Here is a 17,357-nt window from a genome sequence, read left to right on the forward strand (position 1 = left end):
CTCAAACAGCAAACTGTTAGAAATGATCAGGACAAACACAGATACACAGGCGCTCACTGATAAATAATCCTCTTGTTTAATGGGGGGGGCAAACAAATAGCGCGTTAGAGCTGCTCAGGAGTTGGAGCTGTGCACGCTGCCTCTGTTTACTGTTAGAAATAATCACCTGCATCTTCAGAAGATGTGAGTTTGTCCCTTGTGTTTATGTAAAACCCTGAAATCTACAGTTACATCAGTTTCAGATGATAATTGATTATTATTAAAAGATCATTATGTGAAAAAGAAGAAAATTAATTCACAGTTTGGAGATTCTTGGATTAGAGGTTTAAAAGAAAAAGGTTGTTACATGTTTTGATTCATGAGCTAAAATAAAGATATAATGGACTAAATTAAACGCTATAGGGCTGTAAAATCGAAATATTATCAAAATCTCAAGTGCAATATCCAGTTTGCAGGAGCTGCCATTTTTTTGATAAAGGTAAAATGTGTCACAACATAAATAACTGTGAATGAAGTGTTACGGTGCAACAGAGACGCCCCGGCCTACAGATCATATTCTCCTGCTCTAAAGGAACAAAAATCACATCGTCATCATTTTTATATTTAATAAAGTGATAATGCAGAAAGTACCATTCCCACTATAATCGTGACTCATATCATAATCGCAGTTCGGCCCTGATTTGTTATATTATATATATTGTATATATTAAACATTTGCTGTAAGATTCAAGGCTGTGAGTTGATTTTCATAGACGTTAACAGAAAAACAGGAAACAGCTGATAACACATGAACTCCCCTACACGTTCAGAGGTTTCAGCTTTCAATAGAGAAGTTAAACCATGTGAAGCTCAGAGGGTTTTTTTCTATTTTATATACAGTTTGTTTTTCTTACAACATTGTATAGTTTTAAAGGTTTTAGTGAAGATGGAGAAATGATTCAGTGATTAAGACACAAAAGGAAAACTCTGCATCTGACTCCACTGAGCAAAACAGGTTCAGTTGAAAATGAACCGTCAAACATTCAGGTTCTTTAAAAGAAGTGAAGTGACACTGTAACCTCACACTCTGCTGTTTAAATGATGAGAAGTTACAGTCACGTTGTCTCCACAGCCTTGTTTATCACACTGAGGCCTGTAGTGCTGCTCTCATTAGCTTAATACAGAGCGATGGTTGATCAACCAGCTGCTGATGAGAGACCGACAAACTACAGGTGCAAAGACCAGCGACAACAGCGGAGCCTCCAGAGGAGACGATTCCGCAAACTGAAACAAGCTGATAAAAGTTTTACTGATCAAAGTTTCAGGCTCAAGGAGAAATGAAGATCCTGTTGATGGAAATATTACAAGAATAAAAAGAGAGGATACAAATTGGAGCAAACTAAATTTTGACAGTCTAGTGTACATTTTACCAATAGTGAGTAGTAAAGAGCACCTTCCCTCCATTATTTTATCTGCACCGTTGTATTTTGAGCAGACTTCAGGTCAGTGTAGAACTGCACTGCTCCCTCATTGTGGACCAGGTTTGGGAATGAATTGAGTGTGTGAGTGTAACGAAAGTCGGATTTTAATGCCAGAGGATTCAGTTCAATTCAAGAAAACTTGATTTGTCCTGAGGGCACATCAAGTAGACATGAAAACACAACCAGTGTCAAAACAACAGCCTGTAAAATCATAATGAGAATGACCAGTGCAAAGAAATAACCACACAATAACTGAAGATAATCTGCAATAAAAACTATCTTTCACAGTATAAACAGTATATGTGCATATTGGCTGCAGAGAGTTTTTTTGTCACTGCTGCTGAACAATCATCAGCTCACAATGAAACACGTCAAGACTTAGACGAATTCATAATTTTTAATTGATCGATCATCCATCTATTTTCCCCTCCTCATCCAGGTCCAGCTCACATTCATTTAATCACTTATATCATCAGGGATTATTGTTTTGGTTCTGTTCAAAAGTGCTGAAATGCTGTGATATAACGATCATAAATATTCTTTTGAACTGGTTTTTCCATTACACCTTCACACTTTGACCGTGGTGATGATGAAACACGTGATAAATGTCTTTCTACAAGCTGTAAAAATGACATTAGATTTAACTTGGTGAGTCTGCAGAAACCCTGATACACTATCTGTTCAATCCTCCACTGTTCGCCTGCACACACCTGTCTGCCTCCGTACTCTATGTGTGTGTGTGTGTGTGTGTCTGTGTGTGTGTGTGTGTGTGTGTGTTTTTTAAAGTGTTGATATTAACAGACACATCTTCCCCTCTGCTTCTCTTTTACTGTTTCTGTTTCTCCTCATTTCTCAGTGTAATAAAATCTGAACGGCTCAGAAATGAACACAAAAGCTAATTTCTGCTTGATGAGGCGTGTTTGTGTGTGTGTGTGTGTGTTTGTGATTAAGATGTGTGACATTACAGGGAATTAAGAGACTCTGTTTTCCTCCAGAATGACATGTTTTCAGTGTGTGTCAGGTGGGCGGCTGCAGCCTGCGGGTGTGTTAATGTAGATTTTAGTCAAATTAATTAGCAGCAGAGGATTAGAGGAGAATTAAAAGCAGTTTTTTTGTAACTCAATCCCCGGTCAGATGGATTAAGACTGAGGGGGCATCACTGGAGGTGGAGATGTAGCTTGTTTAAATCTCTGTTTTACTTTGTTTGACGAGGAGAGCGACGGATGGAAGAGGAGTTTCGCAGAGGCGTCACTCTTCTCTGTCACGTCTTTGCAGTTGTTAAGTTTCTGCTCCAGATGTGTGATCTGTTGACCTCCTGGTTTCACTGTGCTGTGTCCTCCTCTCTCTCTTTGACCCTCTGTGTGTCTCCGTCTTGCAGGAGAAGCAGTCAGAGATGGAGGGACTGAAGCAGCAGCTGGTGGAGGTGGAGAAACAGAAGGATGAACACGGTGACACCATTGGAAAACTCAGACAGGTAACAGCTGATAGGCTGTTTTCACCTGTGTCTGTTTGTTTGTCGATGCGGATACGCTAAAAGTGCCGAACCTTTGGGGCAGATCTGAATCACTTACTCTAAATTTGAATATTTTCCCTCTGAAGTCTGGTGCATGTTGTTTGACGCTGGAGATCTGCCCTCCCTGAGTGACCTTCAAGTTTCAGCTTCTTGTCATCAAATCCAGTCTGCAGAACCAAACCGACACTGAACGTATGATCAGTGTATCACAGTCTGATGCATCTGATTCCTCTGAGCCACAGAGCTGCAGTGTTGTCAAAAACACATCAGTGATTCTCACTGTGTCACCGGGTGACATGTTCCCTCATCACCATGAACACACAAACTGTAGTTTATTTTGACTCGGTCTCACACAAACCATCCTGCTGCCGTACATACTCAATGGAGCACCAATAGTGGAAACATCTGCTGCTGAAAATAGTCCCCAACAAATGCATTATTTCCTTCTGTTTGTTTCAGGGGGAGCAGCTGTTTAAGGAAATTACTGAGCTTTTCTTTAATAAAAGAAACTATAGAGTTGTTTTAATAGATTTACATCTTCAGTAGGAATCAGTGAACTTGGAGCTGAGAGCCTTGATCACTTGCTGCTGCAAAACCTCTAATAATCAGAGTAATAATAATAACTTTATTAGTATCTCACTTTTCAAAACAGTAGTTATAAAGTTCTTCACAGAGCAAAGACTGCCAAAAGAGTAATATAAATAAAATGTAGGATTAAATATTAAGATCACAACAAAGCAAAAGAAAACAACAAACACACAAAACATTTGAAATATAGCTACGGCATATCTAAAATAAGATCAACACACTGAATGACAGAAGCTGTAGAGTGTTAACATGACAAACTCTGTCGTGTGCACATGTGAGCCAGAAAGTCTCAAGTTCCTCTGGCAGGGTCCACTGAAGGTGTCATGTGACAGTAAATTTAAACTTGATCTGTTTCAGAGATATACATGATGAGGTACCTGCACACATGAGACATAAAAGTAGGGTTTGCTGTTCCTCACGGCAGCCAAAGAACCATCTGTTTATTTTTTTTACCATTCCTATGTATCAGTATTTCATGTCCCTCAGTTGTTTTTTTTATCGTCAAGCACTTTGCAGTGTCGGCTATAGAAAGAAGCTTTATAAACAAACCTCCTGGTATTTAAAGATATGAACCTCTACAGCAACATGATTTATGAAATATGCAGCTAAAATATGTAAAATCACTGGGTTGATCCTTTAAAAAGCTGCATCAGCATCAAGGCAAAATGATTTTACAGTTGTGGAATTATTATTGTTTTATTCTTTCTGTCTCTGACCTCCATCAATCTGCTCTGTGTGCAGGAGATAAAGGACACTGTGGACGGTCAGAGGATCCTGGAGAAGAAAGGAAGTGCAGCGGTGAGTTCAGTGTCCACTGACTGATGGACAGACAGACAGATGAGTGGCCTGTCTGTCTGCAGTGATGGACAGACAGACAGATGAGTGGCCTGTCTGTCTGCAGTGATGGACAGACAGACAGATGAGTGGATGCACTGAGTAGAATTTAAAAAGAAATGAAAAGGAGGGAATATATTTTCCAGAGTAATTTAAGGGCAGCAGTGCATGGAAAATAGTAATTACAAAGTAAATCCCTGTGTGTGTGTGTGTGTGTGTGTGTGTGTGTGTGTGTGTGTGTGTGTGTGTGTGCGTGCGTACGCATGCGTGCGTGCAGCTGAAAGACTTGAAGCGGCAGCTGCAGCTGGAGAGGAAGCGAGCGGACAAACTGCAGGAGAGACTCCAGGAGATACTGACCAACAGCAAGACCAGGACAGGTACACACACACCTGAGATGACACTGTGATGTCACAACAGTATCTGGTCTCCAGACAGAGTCTCTGGCTCTGACCTGGTTTAATTTGGTGTCAATAACTGAGTTTAAAGGACCAGTGTATAGGATTGAGGGGAGCTGTTGGCAGAAGTCGACTGAAATATTAATAATTGTTATCATAATTCATCACTGAGGATTGTGGTGCTTTTACTATTTTAGTATGAGCCCTTCATATCTCCATGACCAGGTCCTCTTCCACAGAGCCGCCATGTGGCACCCTCATGTTTCTACAGTAGCCCATAACGGACAAATCAAACACTGGCTGTAGAGCCTTTGAGTTTTTATGTTACCTGAAGGCCACCGTAGGTTCTCGTACATGCTTGGACAGGGAGGGGTGAGGGGAGGGCAATTAGGTTGATTTCAGTCTGAAGCCTTACCAAAAAAAAAAAAAAAACATACACACTGGTCCTTTAATGTCTGGAGTTTTAGAAATAGCTCTTTTTCGATTTATTAATGAAATCAAATCTTATGTATCGGTATCGTTTATGTTTTGTCCATTTACAAATGTTTGTTTGTTTATTTGCTGAGTTGCTTTTTGTAGTAGTTAGACGCCTGCCTTGCTTGACTATGCTCGATACTTCTGCCCAGAAGAAAACACAGCTGTTATTGTGTCACCAAAAGTAAATGATCTGAGGAGGGAAATGATTAGGTTTTGTTTGACTTATCTAAATAATATCTTGGGATTTAATGATTGGGCGAGGCATTACAGTCAGCATCCATGGTCATCCTGAAGAGATCTCAGTCAGGTCTCAGCATCTTTGCTAATTTACCACCAGCTCTGACATCTCTCCAGAGATTGACAGAGAGGATAAAGATAAAGTTCTTGTTACTGTCTGGAGCTGCCTCCTTACAGATCTCCACACTCTGCAATCAAGTTAACAAACATGAATAAATAAAAACCAACAGAGGCAGTGTGATGACTGATAACAAACAGGTGTACAAACACCTGAGTCCTGCTGAGCTTGCAGATTGATGAAACTGCATCCTCCCATTCTTGGGAATCTGGATTGCCATATTCAACAAGTTCAAACAATTGTTAAAGAGACTTGAGATAAAGTTCATCTAATGACGACAGAAACATCAGCTGAGGAGAATTTTAGGGCCGAACTGAAGTGAGCGAGAAGAGGGGAACTTTTGTCCTCAAAGACAAAGTCAGTGAATGTATTCCACCATAACTTCTACTGATTTAAGTCTGAGTGGAGAATCAGAAAATTAATACATCATCAAAACAACTGTGGCTGACGGAGTGATGTGTTCAGGGTCTGCAGTTTTCTTTTAGTCTCAGATTTTGGTTCTTTGTTTCCTCAAACTGACAAAAATGACGGGAGACCCGAAGTCCAAACCCAAATTTATGGGTACCATCACAGACAAAACAGCCATGTTGTTCAGCACTTTATCGCCTCAGAGCTCTGTTCACTGTCCTGAAACAGAACCTGCCCGTTGCCCTTTAAATGCTCCAGTAAGGAGAGATGTGTGTGTGTGTGTGTGTGTGTGTGTGTGTGTGTGGTTGTGTGTGTCCTAAGTGGCTGCGATGTGATTGGAACGTGACCGATGGGGCCGATAATCTGCGGCGTGCTAACCCTGCATCAGGAGGTTCTGGCTTAGTCCGGAACCTTCTGCTCAATATTTAATGCCATGCTCCGATTCCCAGAGCTGAGGTGGACACACTGGCGTCTGCTGGCACAATACACACACAAATACACGTAAATACAACACTTACACACAGCCGCACAGTCAGTCACTTTCTGTTTGTCTCCATTACATTTAGTTTTCTCTCACTTGTTTTTTCTACATTTCTGTCTTGGATTTTTTTTAATTTAACAGCCTTTCAGTCACACTGTTTGTACTCGTGTACTCGTTTTATGCACACACTCACACACTCACACATACTCACAGACACACACTCGCACGCACACACACACACACACACACACACACACACACACACACACTGGTGCAGGGCAGTCCTCTGCATCATGTATAATCAATGAGTAGTGATGAATGTTTAAAAGGCTCTTCTGCACAAACCTGAGAATCAGACATTTTAAAGTAGCATACTTATCTCTCTGCCCACTCCCACCACCTGCCTTAAAGGGACGGTCCAGTGCATAACAGGGACGGCCATAGTCTTAAAGGCACAGTTCGCTCATGGCCGTTCCCAAAGAGTCCTTTTAAACCAGGAGACAATCGCTTTAAAACATTCATGGATAAATCCAAATGTCAAGACTTCCCTGCACTGGCAGACTCACAGGTGGAAATTACAGGTGCACAGCTAAAAGTCAGAGGGCTGCCCATTTACCACAGTTTATCAACACCAGCATGAGGCCTGGCAGACGACCAGTGAGGCAGACACAGGACCGTCCCTTTACGACAATGAATGGTCCCCCTCAGCCAGTGACCTGTCCCTAAAAGCCAGTGGACCTTTTAGTTAAGCCATTGCGCTGTCCCTTTAAATGATCATTTAAAAGACTTAAAGACAGTTAAGTGTCTTAGAGGCACGATGTGTTTTAAAGGGATACTTCACTGACTTAATGTGACAGGGGACGGTCCTTTCACCACCATTTTCCACTACAACAGTTAGTTATAGATAGTTTAATGTTTTTAAATACCTGGACAACTTGTTTATGTATAGTTGAGATTTTTTGACCTGAGATAGATCAGTGCACATTCAGACAGTAAGATTTTTTGTTTTAAACCAAAAATGGAAAAACAGTTACTCTTAGCTCTGTTTTGAAATATTTATCTTTACTTCCATGCCACCTGACAACCTTTAGTCATTCTTTAATTAAATAAGGAATATGGAATAAAAAGGAATTTGCAATTTGATGTTCTTGTTTTTCGTTTTTAATTCTGACGGAAAATGTGCTCTGTTTTTCTGATTTTCCGTTTTTGGTTTAAAATGAAAAAACAAACTGCCTGAAGGTACACAGACTGAGATACTCACAGGCTGATAATACAGTGTATGCAGAAAGCATCCAGACTTTTTTCCCCTTTGCAGCTTGAGGCTAAAATCAAAAGCTGAGGATCACAACTCAGAGTGCTGAAAACTTCTTTTAATCTTGTGTGTTGTGTTTACTCGCACTGTACGGTTCAGTCGACCGGTCATGACGCGGTGGTCACACTTAATATAAACACTGAACAGTCATTCAGTTTTAACCAATTACAATTTCAGTTAATAAAGTCTGATTACATTGCTCTGAATTCACTGTATTGTTGCATGGACACGGTCTCAGTCTGCAGACCCTGTGGATGAGACATCACAGCAGCACCCGGCTGTTGTAGCATCAGCAGCAGCAGAGTGTAGTGTGTAGTATCCTGACTGTCCTCTCAGAGGTGAATCCAGATGTTTTCATGATTTCCTGCGGCTCTCATCACGATCTGCATCCTGTCTGTCTCAGGTCTGGAAGAGCTGGTTCTGTCAGAGATCAACAGTCCCAGTCGGACTCAGCAAACCGGAGACTCGTCCTCCGTCTCCTCCTTCTCCTACAGGGACATGATGAAGGAGGCTCAGCCGGCCAATCAAAACAAGGTGGGTGGAGCCTCAGCCGCTTATCACAGTTCATAGAGCTGAAAGGTGACTGCCTCAGAAACACTGACAGAAAAGACAAAGGCAGTGTTACGGTGTGTAATTCTGCTATGAGCTGGCTCAGAGTCCAGACTCTGACGACATGTAAAACTCCACTGTCATGATATTAAAACTGGTTCTCCACAGATCGTAGCATAGGTTTTGACAGCACTCGTGACTCATGTAGGAGTTTGTTTCAAGCAGCAGACAGTTGAACATCCATTTCCAACAACCAGGTCATTGATCATCCACTCAGTTAATTAGCTGTAGGCACTCAGTCTCCTCCTAAAAATTAAAAGTCAATGACTCGAGCGGTGCAGGAGGAGCATGTGTGGCCAGCTGTAAACTGTACAACCCGAGTCTTGCATGTGTGTGTGTGTGTGTGTGTGTGTGTGTGTGTGTGTGTGTGTATGTGTCCCCCCGGTCTGACCTCTCTACCTGTCTTTTGTTATGACATCAGTTACCATGGGGATGTGCTGACGTGGTGATGGCAGGCTGAACAATAATATCCCATGATCCTCCTCTCTGACTGTCAGTTTATCAGACAGTAGATTTAAATATTTCTTCTGTTTTTTTTTGATTATATTTTACATTTATTTTCTCAGAAGAGTCTTTGAAGTTCCTCTGCTGCTATTTTTAACTGTCATCATGGTGACACTGTGTGTGTGTGTGTGTGTGTGTGTGTGTGTGTGTGTGTGTGTGTGCGTTCCTATTGATAGAAACACCGTAAATAGAGCTGACAGGTTCACTTTATGTAACCGAGTGTTTCCGTCAAAACATGAAAGTAAGCAGAGTCCACCGTCAGGTCAGTTTACTGCGGTGGTTCGGTCGTCATTAGCAACAGTGTCACATGACAGAGAGGGTGTGATGTGTGTGACTTCCTCTGACAGCTGAGAGACAGAGCTGTGAAACCATCAGTTTTTAAGCTCCTCTCAGACCTGGTGATGTAAATGTCCTGGTTTATTTTGTCCTAAATTACTAATAAATCAACTCATATGTAAATTCAAACATTATTATTTGAATTGGTTGTTTTGCAGTGTTGTTGGACTTCACTGTAACCTACTGTATTGCGACACTGTCTACTCACGTAGCATGACTGAGATCATAGTGCGTTTGATGACATCTGACCAGTGTGACGTTCAGGGGTTGCAGTAATTAAAACTCTTTCCCAGGTCACATTCTTTCGCACTAGCTCGCAGCAGTAGCCCTGTTGGTTTTGGGGATGTTTTGGGGAGCGAGGTGGTCCGTGACTTTTATTTAATGGTTAAGTCCTTGGTCTGAAAAAGTTTGAGAAACACTGCTCTCATCAATCTGATAGGAAAAAAAAAAATTCACACCTGTCTACAGCAGGTACACGTACAGTCTGTGAGGGGCCACGAGGGACACAAGGTTTTTTTTTCAGGGGTCACCACTGCTTTAAAGAAAGAGACAGATAGTGATGTTATTCTGTTTCTACTTTCTTGTTCTGAGGACCTCATCAGAAAGTTTGTGAGTTTAAATCCCCTGCTGCCACAGAGCCCTGGAGCAGGACAGATCTGTCACCTCTGTCTCTGAGTTGATGTTTAATGATGTTCTCTCCCTGCTCGTGTCTCAGTCCGGAGGAGGCAGTCCTCAGTCCAACCGTCCGGCCGAACTGTCTGATGACGAGGTCGGAGAGTTGTTCCAGCGTCTCGCTGAGGTTCAGCAGGAGAAGTGGATGCTGGAGGAAAAGGTGAGGAGCTTTCTGTTACCATGACAACCATATGTTACATGTCCTGTCTCTGTCCCGTCTGTCTGGATTACTATCAGCAAATAAAACCAAAAAGTCAAAGAAAAGCAAACGTTCAGCTCGTCCTGTTTGAGCGGCTCAGTTCGGGTTCAGCCTGTTTTAGAAGCAGGTTTATGTTGTTGGATGAATTATTAATGTTCAATATTCCCAGTGTCTGCAGATTCCTTGGTGAGCTCTGGGCTGAACACGTTTCTGCTGCTGCAATAATTCATCTGTTAAGTTAATAACTTTGATACTTGACAAGTTCTTTCAGTTTTCAATTAAAAACTCGATGTTTGCTCGTTATTTGAAATCTGACTCACCGGTCCAGCTCAGTGTTCTCTACAAAAAGCCTCTCGGGCCATAAAAGTCCTCCATGTTGGATTTTGAATCTTTTGAAAAGGTTATTTGACACCTCCCCCTCTGACAGCTACCAAATTTTCTGTAGATCATCATTTGACCCAGCTGATCAAAGGTTGTGTAAAACCTGTTGATATCTTATTTAGTTTTTAAGATATTAACTAATAAACTTCACAGGCGGTGGGGCTTAGCAGGAAAATGGCCTTAACTCATTAATGATTTGTCCAAACATCATAAATCTGGGTACATATCTTCAGGCCATCTTTAGGTAGAGGTCTACCAAAGCCTCGTGATCCCGACCCATAGGGGGCTCCGCAACACTTCCAGGTGTGCGTGATCTCAGGGCCCGTGTCAAGCAAAATCTTTGAGTGCACAGTTATGTTATGTTTTTAACATATTTACATAATTAAAAAAGATAAAATGAATCTGTAAATTTGTTAGTAGCTCGTCTATTCTTCTGTTGTTAGAAAACATAAAACACTGAACTGTTTTTTTGTTTTTGTTCTGTCTCCAGGTGAAACATCTGGAGGTCAGCTGCTCGTCGATGGCTGAGGACATCTGCAGGAAGAGCGCCATCATAGAGACATATGTGATGGACAGCCGCATAGGTAACACACACACACAGATAGTTAACATGATTTCTGATGCAGTGATATGGACACAGACTTGACTGATATAACAGCTGCAGTATGTTGTCCCTGAGCTGTATCTTTAAAACCTGATGTTGAACCTCTGAGGTTTAATAGTTGATTTGGTCTTTGAATCAAGAGGATTTCTCTCATAACAGGAACATATAATCCTCCTGTGAATGAGTGAGCGCTGCCCTGCTGAGGCCTAATGCTCAACAAGCCTAATATTATATTTCATAAAAATATAATCACTTGGTTTTTCGGTTTGTTCCTTTAATTAGAGACGACAAAACAAACAAACACACATAAGCTTCTGTTGCTGTGATGCAAGAGACTCATTTAACTGGAAAAGAACATGAAAAGACTGTAGGACGTGTGTGTTCTTCTCATTTAATAATAAAGGTCGGGTCACATTTTTTCTTTGGGCAGTGACTGTATAACACTCGTTAACAGTTGAAAAACATCATTAGAAGCTGCAGGTTTAAGTGGAGTTGACTGATCCAGCTGAGTAGTCAGACTGCAGCACCACATCATTTCTCCTCATGCTGTTCATGTAAACTGTATTCAGACGTCATCGCTGAGTGACTAATGATCCTGTAATTGTTTTTAAAGATTTTAAAATACTCAGATTATCTCAGAAAACTCCTCTGGTGCTTCTGACATTATTTTATACATAAAATAATTTTCAGAAATGTAAAATAATGATGAGACTGATGAGAAGAGTGTGAAAGGACTCAGTGGTACAAAGTGTTCTGTACAGTCCGAGGTAATATAAAGTCAGTCAGTGGTGGGTCAGCTGGCTCAGCACGTCGTTTATCTGACAGTGACACTTCATTACAACCACTTTAATCTCCCGCTTCAGTTACCTGCACACACACATGGACCTGTGTGTGTGTGTGTCTGTGTCTGTCTATGTGTGTGTATATGTGTGGAAGAGGAGATGTTCTTCTGTTTATCGGGAACAAACACTTGAACATTGTATGTGTTTCATAGAAAATCGCACTGATCAGTTCCTGAAACAGAGACGTGTGGAGTCTTGAATCTGTGAATTCTGATGTTTCAGATTTTCTCTCTCTCTCTCTCTCTCTCTCTCTCTCTCTCTCTCTCTATCTCTCTCTCTCTCTCTCTCTCTCTCTCTGTTAATCCATTTGAACTCACTGTCTCTCCCTCATGTTCCACTGCTGCTATATTTAGCTGCTTTACTGTTTTAGCACAGTGATGCTGAGAGTGTGTGTGTGTGTTTATGTGTGTGTGTGTGTGTGTGTGTGTGTGTGAAATGTTTTTTAATAACTCCTCAAACTATCAGCAGATTTATTTTTCACTTAAATACCCTCCTCCTCTTCCTCCTCCTCCTCCTCCTCTTTCTAATCTCTGATCCTCCTGCAGAAACAACAACACACTGTATTAAAAACTGAACATTAATAACAAAATTAGAGCTGTTTTCTTTGGTTCCCACCTTCATTTCAACCTCTGTTAATGCTCATGTTGAACTTTGATTCAGATTTTTCAAATTTTAGGATTGATGCATTTACAGCAGTAGAGACGTGTCACATCAGTGAAACTTCTTTTACTTCTACAATAAGAGAATTCAACAACTGAGACCTGAGCAGTGCCGTTCAGTCTTTAATTCATTATAGACAAACCATAATAAAACAGTTGGCTGCTATCCATTGACTCTTCTACAACATGTTTTGCATTTACTTTTTCATTTACAAAGTTGAAAGCACTTGACAAACTGTAAGCACAACCACATAAAACACTAAACCTGTGCCACGCACTCAGCTGTAGCAGCTGTTGTTAGCATGACACACTTCAGGGGCTGTATCGAACTTCCTGTGACAAACCACGATGTGTTAATGACATTTGTGAGACGTGCTCTTCAGCCGTTACCCATAACACCCTTCTCTCTGCACAGGCATTGATGTGCATCTTTGGAGAAGCATGATTCCTGCCTGAGGAGGTGGAAATTCAAGTGAACAAAATGACAATAAAAAGAGGAAGAGAGTTTTTAAAACGGTCGACAATGATCATACTTAACCCAGTAAAAACTAAGGAAGAAAAGAAGGAAAAATAGACAAAATTCTATTGATGGTCGAGTCCGACCTGATCGATCAGTTTGATTGATCAGGTTTTAAACCAGACCTGTGCAGGACTCTTAAGTCTGCTCTTTACTCATCTGAACAAACACGTGATTCAGTGTCTGAGTGAAACTGTGAAATGTGATGTACTGATAGTTACCTCTCCTCCCTCCTCCTGTTTCCTTTCCTGTCTCCTGTTTCCTCCCTCCCTTCTCTCCTCCTGTTTCCTCTCTCCTCCTCTCTCCTCATTGTTCTCTCTGTTCTTTCTCTCCTGCTGTTTTCAATTTCATGTTTCACTGGTTTAACTCTCATTCACTCCCATTAACACTGGAATGATGTGAAATCTAATGGGCAGTAAAACGAGAGCTGAGCTACTTCTGCTGCAAACTGGGCTCTGTGTGTGTGTGTGTGTGTGTGTGTGTGTGTGTGTGTGGTGTGTGTGTGTGTGTGTGTGTGTTTGTGTGTGTGCATGTGTGCGTGTGTGTGTGTATGTTCTATACATCCAGTTTTCATTTACATTTAGTTAAGACTTGTCGTGAGTGTGTCACGGTTATTGTAACCTGCTGCCGGGTTGCTAGGCAACACCGTTGATCTGTGGAGCAGGTGGAGGGTTAGTGCCTTGCTTCAGGGCTTCTCAGCAGCTCCTGTTCATCAGTGATATTTTCTAGACTTCAGATACTAACCCATGGCTGATGACAGACTGTTGATCTTTGCTGAAGTCAGACTGTAACTCATGAACTTTATTTAAATCTCTTCTTAAAGCACATCTCTTTATCTCAGCCTTTACTAATGTTTAATGTGTGTTTTATTTATATTGTTTTATTCCTAATTATTGTTCCTTCATGTTCTACGGCCTCTTTTCAACTGTCAATGTTTTTTCAACTTCAAGATCCTTTCAAATATTTTTATTAAATCTGATGTCGTGCTCTTTTTACTGTGTTTTACTGTCATGATCTTTGGCATCTCTTTTATCTGGTTTTATTTTTCTGTGAAGCACTTTGTACCTTTTTTTTAGGAAAAGTATTATATAATAATTATTATTATGGACACTTGACTCTGTGTGCACCTTAACTCCTCAAAGGTGGTTGAGTGCTGAGGTTGAACAGCTGTTCTCCAGATGTGTGAAACCAACATGCAGGTAAACAGAGTCACAGGTGTTCAGGTGTTAAATATTTACAGCACATACACTCTGCACAGTCAGCATCTCTAGGGTGTGTGTGTGTGTGTGTGTGTGTGTGTGTGTGTGTGTGTGTGTGTGTTGTGTGTGTGTGTGTGTGTGTGTGTGTGTGATATACTGCACCATAAAGTCTTGTCTACTCTGCTGCCACATGATCTTCTTTTAATTAGAATCTCCTTTATTTGTTTCTTCATTTCTTTTTCTTCAGTTCCATCAGTTTTTACCTCTTTAATCATTGTGTGTGTGTGTGTGTGTGTGTGTGTGTGTACGTGTGTGTGTGTGTACACTGCAGTCTTTTTTTATGTCTTAGTTTTATGCAGCTGACACACACACACACAGTTTGAGTGTTTGTGTCTACTTTTATGACAACATCAGATGTGATGTACAAGCTTCTGTTGTAGTGGTGTGTGTGTGTGTGTGTGTGTGTGTGTGTGTAAGTGTGTAACATGTATTTGGTCGTAAATCTGTCTTATTTACTACTGAGATCCATAAAAACACCCACATCCTGTCTTCTCTCCTCTCCTCTCATATTCTCCTCTTTTCCTCACTTGTTTCCTTCTCTTCCCTCTTGTGTCCTTTCTTGTTTCCTCTATCTTTTTCCTCTTATCGTATCTCCTCCTTTCCTCTCCCTTCTTGTTTCCTCTTTTCTCCTCTCTTCACTTGTCTTCTCCTTTCCTCTTTCCTCACCTTTTTGCTCCTTTCGCATCCCCTTCCCTAATTTCTTCTCTCTTTTCATCTCATTTCCTCTTTCGCTCTTGTCCTCTTATCTCCTCGTCTCCTCTCCTTGTCTTGTATCCCAGGACAAAGAAATAAAATTAGTAGTGTTGAGCTGGGTTGACTTTTATTTTTTGTTGATCTACTGTTGATTTTTAAGCTGAGGTCTGTCCTGGAAGGTGTAGTCTGCAGCGCTCCGCCTAGCAGCACTGTGTAAATGTCTCTTGTGTTTGCTGTGCAGCTGGTGACTGAGGTGTTGAAGGAGGTCTCATAGAGGCTTAAAGGGTGTTAAAGAGAATCAGCTGATGACTGCAGAAATACCTGCTCACACACACACAGACACAGCAGCTTCATCATGGTGGTTAATACACAGCCACAGAGAAGCTTTAACCTTTAACCTGTCTCTGTGGACACACTGCAATGATTCTACTGGAGCTTTACTTTGTCAGAAACTCCTCGTCTCCTCGTCTCCTCAGATGTGTCGGGCAGTGCCTTTGGAGGTCACGGAGGCTCTCAGGGAGACAGAGGTGGTCTGGGTTCAGTCCTTAGAGATCTGGTCAAACCAGGAGACGAGAACCTGAGAGAGATGAACAAGAAGCTGCAAAACATGTTGGAAGAGCAGCTGACCAAGAACATGCACCTGCAGAAGGTAACACACACACACACACACACACACATACACACACACACACACAAGTCCGTCTGTTACTTCAGCACCTCGGACAGCGTCATGGTTTTATCAATACACAGCACAGTTAGGTTGTGGGCTGGAGAGGGAGGATGGCTGGTTAACATCCCCCACCCCAAATCACCTACCGCAACATCAGCCTGGATCGCTACTTACTGTGGTCGCCTATCAGCATCTTGAGGGATGCTGGCAACCGCTGACATGTCTATGAATAAACTGGAGAAATCTGTGAAACTAGCAGGTGTCTCTAACCAATATCATAATCCATAAAACAGTAACAGTATAATTGAATATAAACGAATTGACAGTGTCAAATATAACAAAATTACAATAATTACCTGCTAACTGTTTAACATATCACAGGGTACGGCAAACTAGACTTTCTCCCGTAGCAGACAGTTGAGCTGCAACAGTAGATAGTGTCGACATAGAATCTACGTCATCACCGATCACAACAATTAGTCGAAGATTATTTCAGCCGTACGACACACACATCGAGGTATAAAGAACAAATAGGGAATAAAAGCCACAGCAGTTTGTCCACTATGCTGACATCACTGCTCGGGATTTCTGGATAGTTATAGTAGTATAAAGTATATGAAGTTATACACACAAATGACCTAATGTCTGAACATGAAAACAGGCAGTTCAGTGTGTGCGAGTGTGTGAAACGTTGCCGAGTGGTTGGTGGTGGTAACTGTTCCCATGACGATGAGCAGCACTGAGTGTGTGTTTGTGTGTAAAGCGGTTAATTCGTTGCAGGGGGTGAAGTTGTGTTTTGAGGAGTGTGTAGGAAGACAGATCGCCCAGAGGGAAGTCCAGGCCACACACACACACACACACACACACACACACACACACACACACACACACACCGTGTTCAGTGACCTTGACAGAGAAACAGTTTCCTCTTTTCTCTGCTGTTGAAGTGATGAACAGATGATCAACATAACAACTTCTGACTTAACATGTTGGACAGCAGATTCATATTTAAACAAAGAACTCGTTGTTCCTACAAATATCACATTTCCCAGTCGCTCCATCGACTTTGGAGCGTTTCAGGAGGTCAGCCATGTTTGTTGTCAACAGCAGTGTCGCTGAGTTAACAGTTTACGTGATCATCCTCTGATGTCGGTGGAGTCAGACATAAAACAAAGACTAAACAATGTCTTCTGCCACCTAAATGGCACCAGCAGTCAGAACCCGTCCCTCTGAGACACGTCCACTGACCAGGATGTCCCATCAGAACTCTTCACAACCAATTTTCTAGACATCTCAGTGATCCTGACAATAAAAATAATCATCAGGCTGCCTGAGACCAGCTCATAATGAACTGATTCCCAGATGTCTTAAAATGTACAAACGGAACCCACAGATTCACCTGTTTCTGTCTGAAACTGAAGATCTGAGACAGCGTCGACTGTTTTCAACATGTTCACATTTCTGTTTATCAGCTGCTGTTTTCAAAGTGAGGAATGAACTCCTCTCTCTCTCTCTCTCTCTATCTATCTATCTGTCTGTCTGTCTGTCTGTCTGTCTCTCTCTCTCTCCCTCCCTCCCTCCCTCTGCAG

At 41.6% G+C, this 17,357-nt stretch overlaps 1 protein-coding gene across 3 annotated transcripts in view; it reads left to right on the forward strand.

The window, feature by feature from the left end:
- gripap1 (GRIP1 associated protein 1) overlaps positions 1–17,357 on the forward strand; it is a 43,001-nt gene that overhangs the window by 22,959 nt on the left and 2,685 nt on the right. For all 3 annotated transcript variants that reach the window (XM_056384508.1, XM_056384509.1, XM_056384510.1), the window contains 7 exons: positions 2,839–2,934; positions 4,303–4,359; positions 4,673–4,772; positions 8,227–8,357; positions 9,988–10,104; positions 11,015–11,108; positions 15,575–15,747. In XM_056384508.1, coding sequence (XP_056240483.1) covers positions 2,839–2,934; positions 4,303–4,359; positions 4,673–4,772; positions 8,227–8,357; positions 9,988–10,104; positions 11,015–11,108; positions 15,575–15,747 — 768 coding nt within the window. The remainder of the gene's footprint in view (positions 1–2,838; positions 2,935–4,302; positions 4,360–4,672; positions 4,773–8,226; positions 8,358–9,987; positions 10,105–11,014; positions 11,109–15,574; positions 15,748–17,357) is intronic.

Source organism: Seriola aureovittata, chromosome 9 (genome assembly GCF_021018895.1).
Source record: "Seriola aureovittata isolate HTS-2021-v1 ecotype China chromosome 9, ASM2101889v1, whole genome shotgun sequence".
Taxonomy (NCBI): domain Eukaryota; kingdom Metazoa; phylum Chordata; class Actinopteri; order Carangiformes; family Carangidae; genus Seriola; species Seriola aureovittata.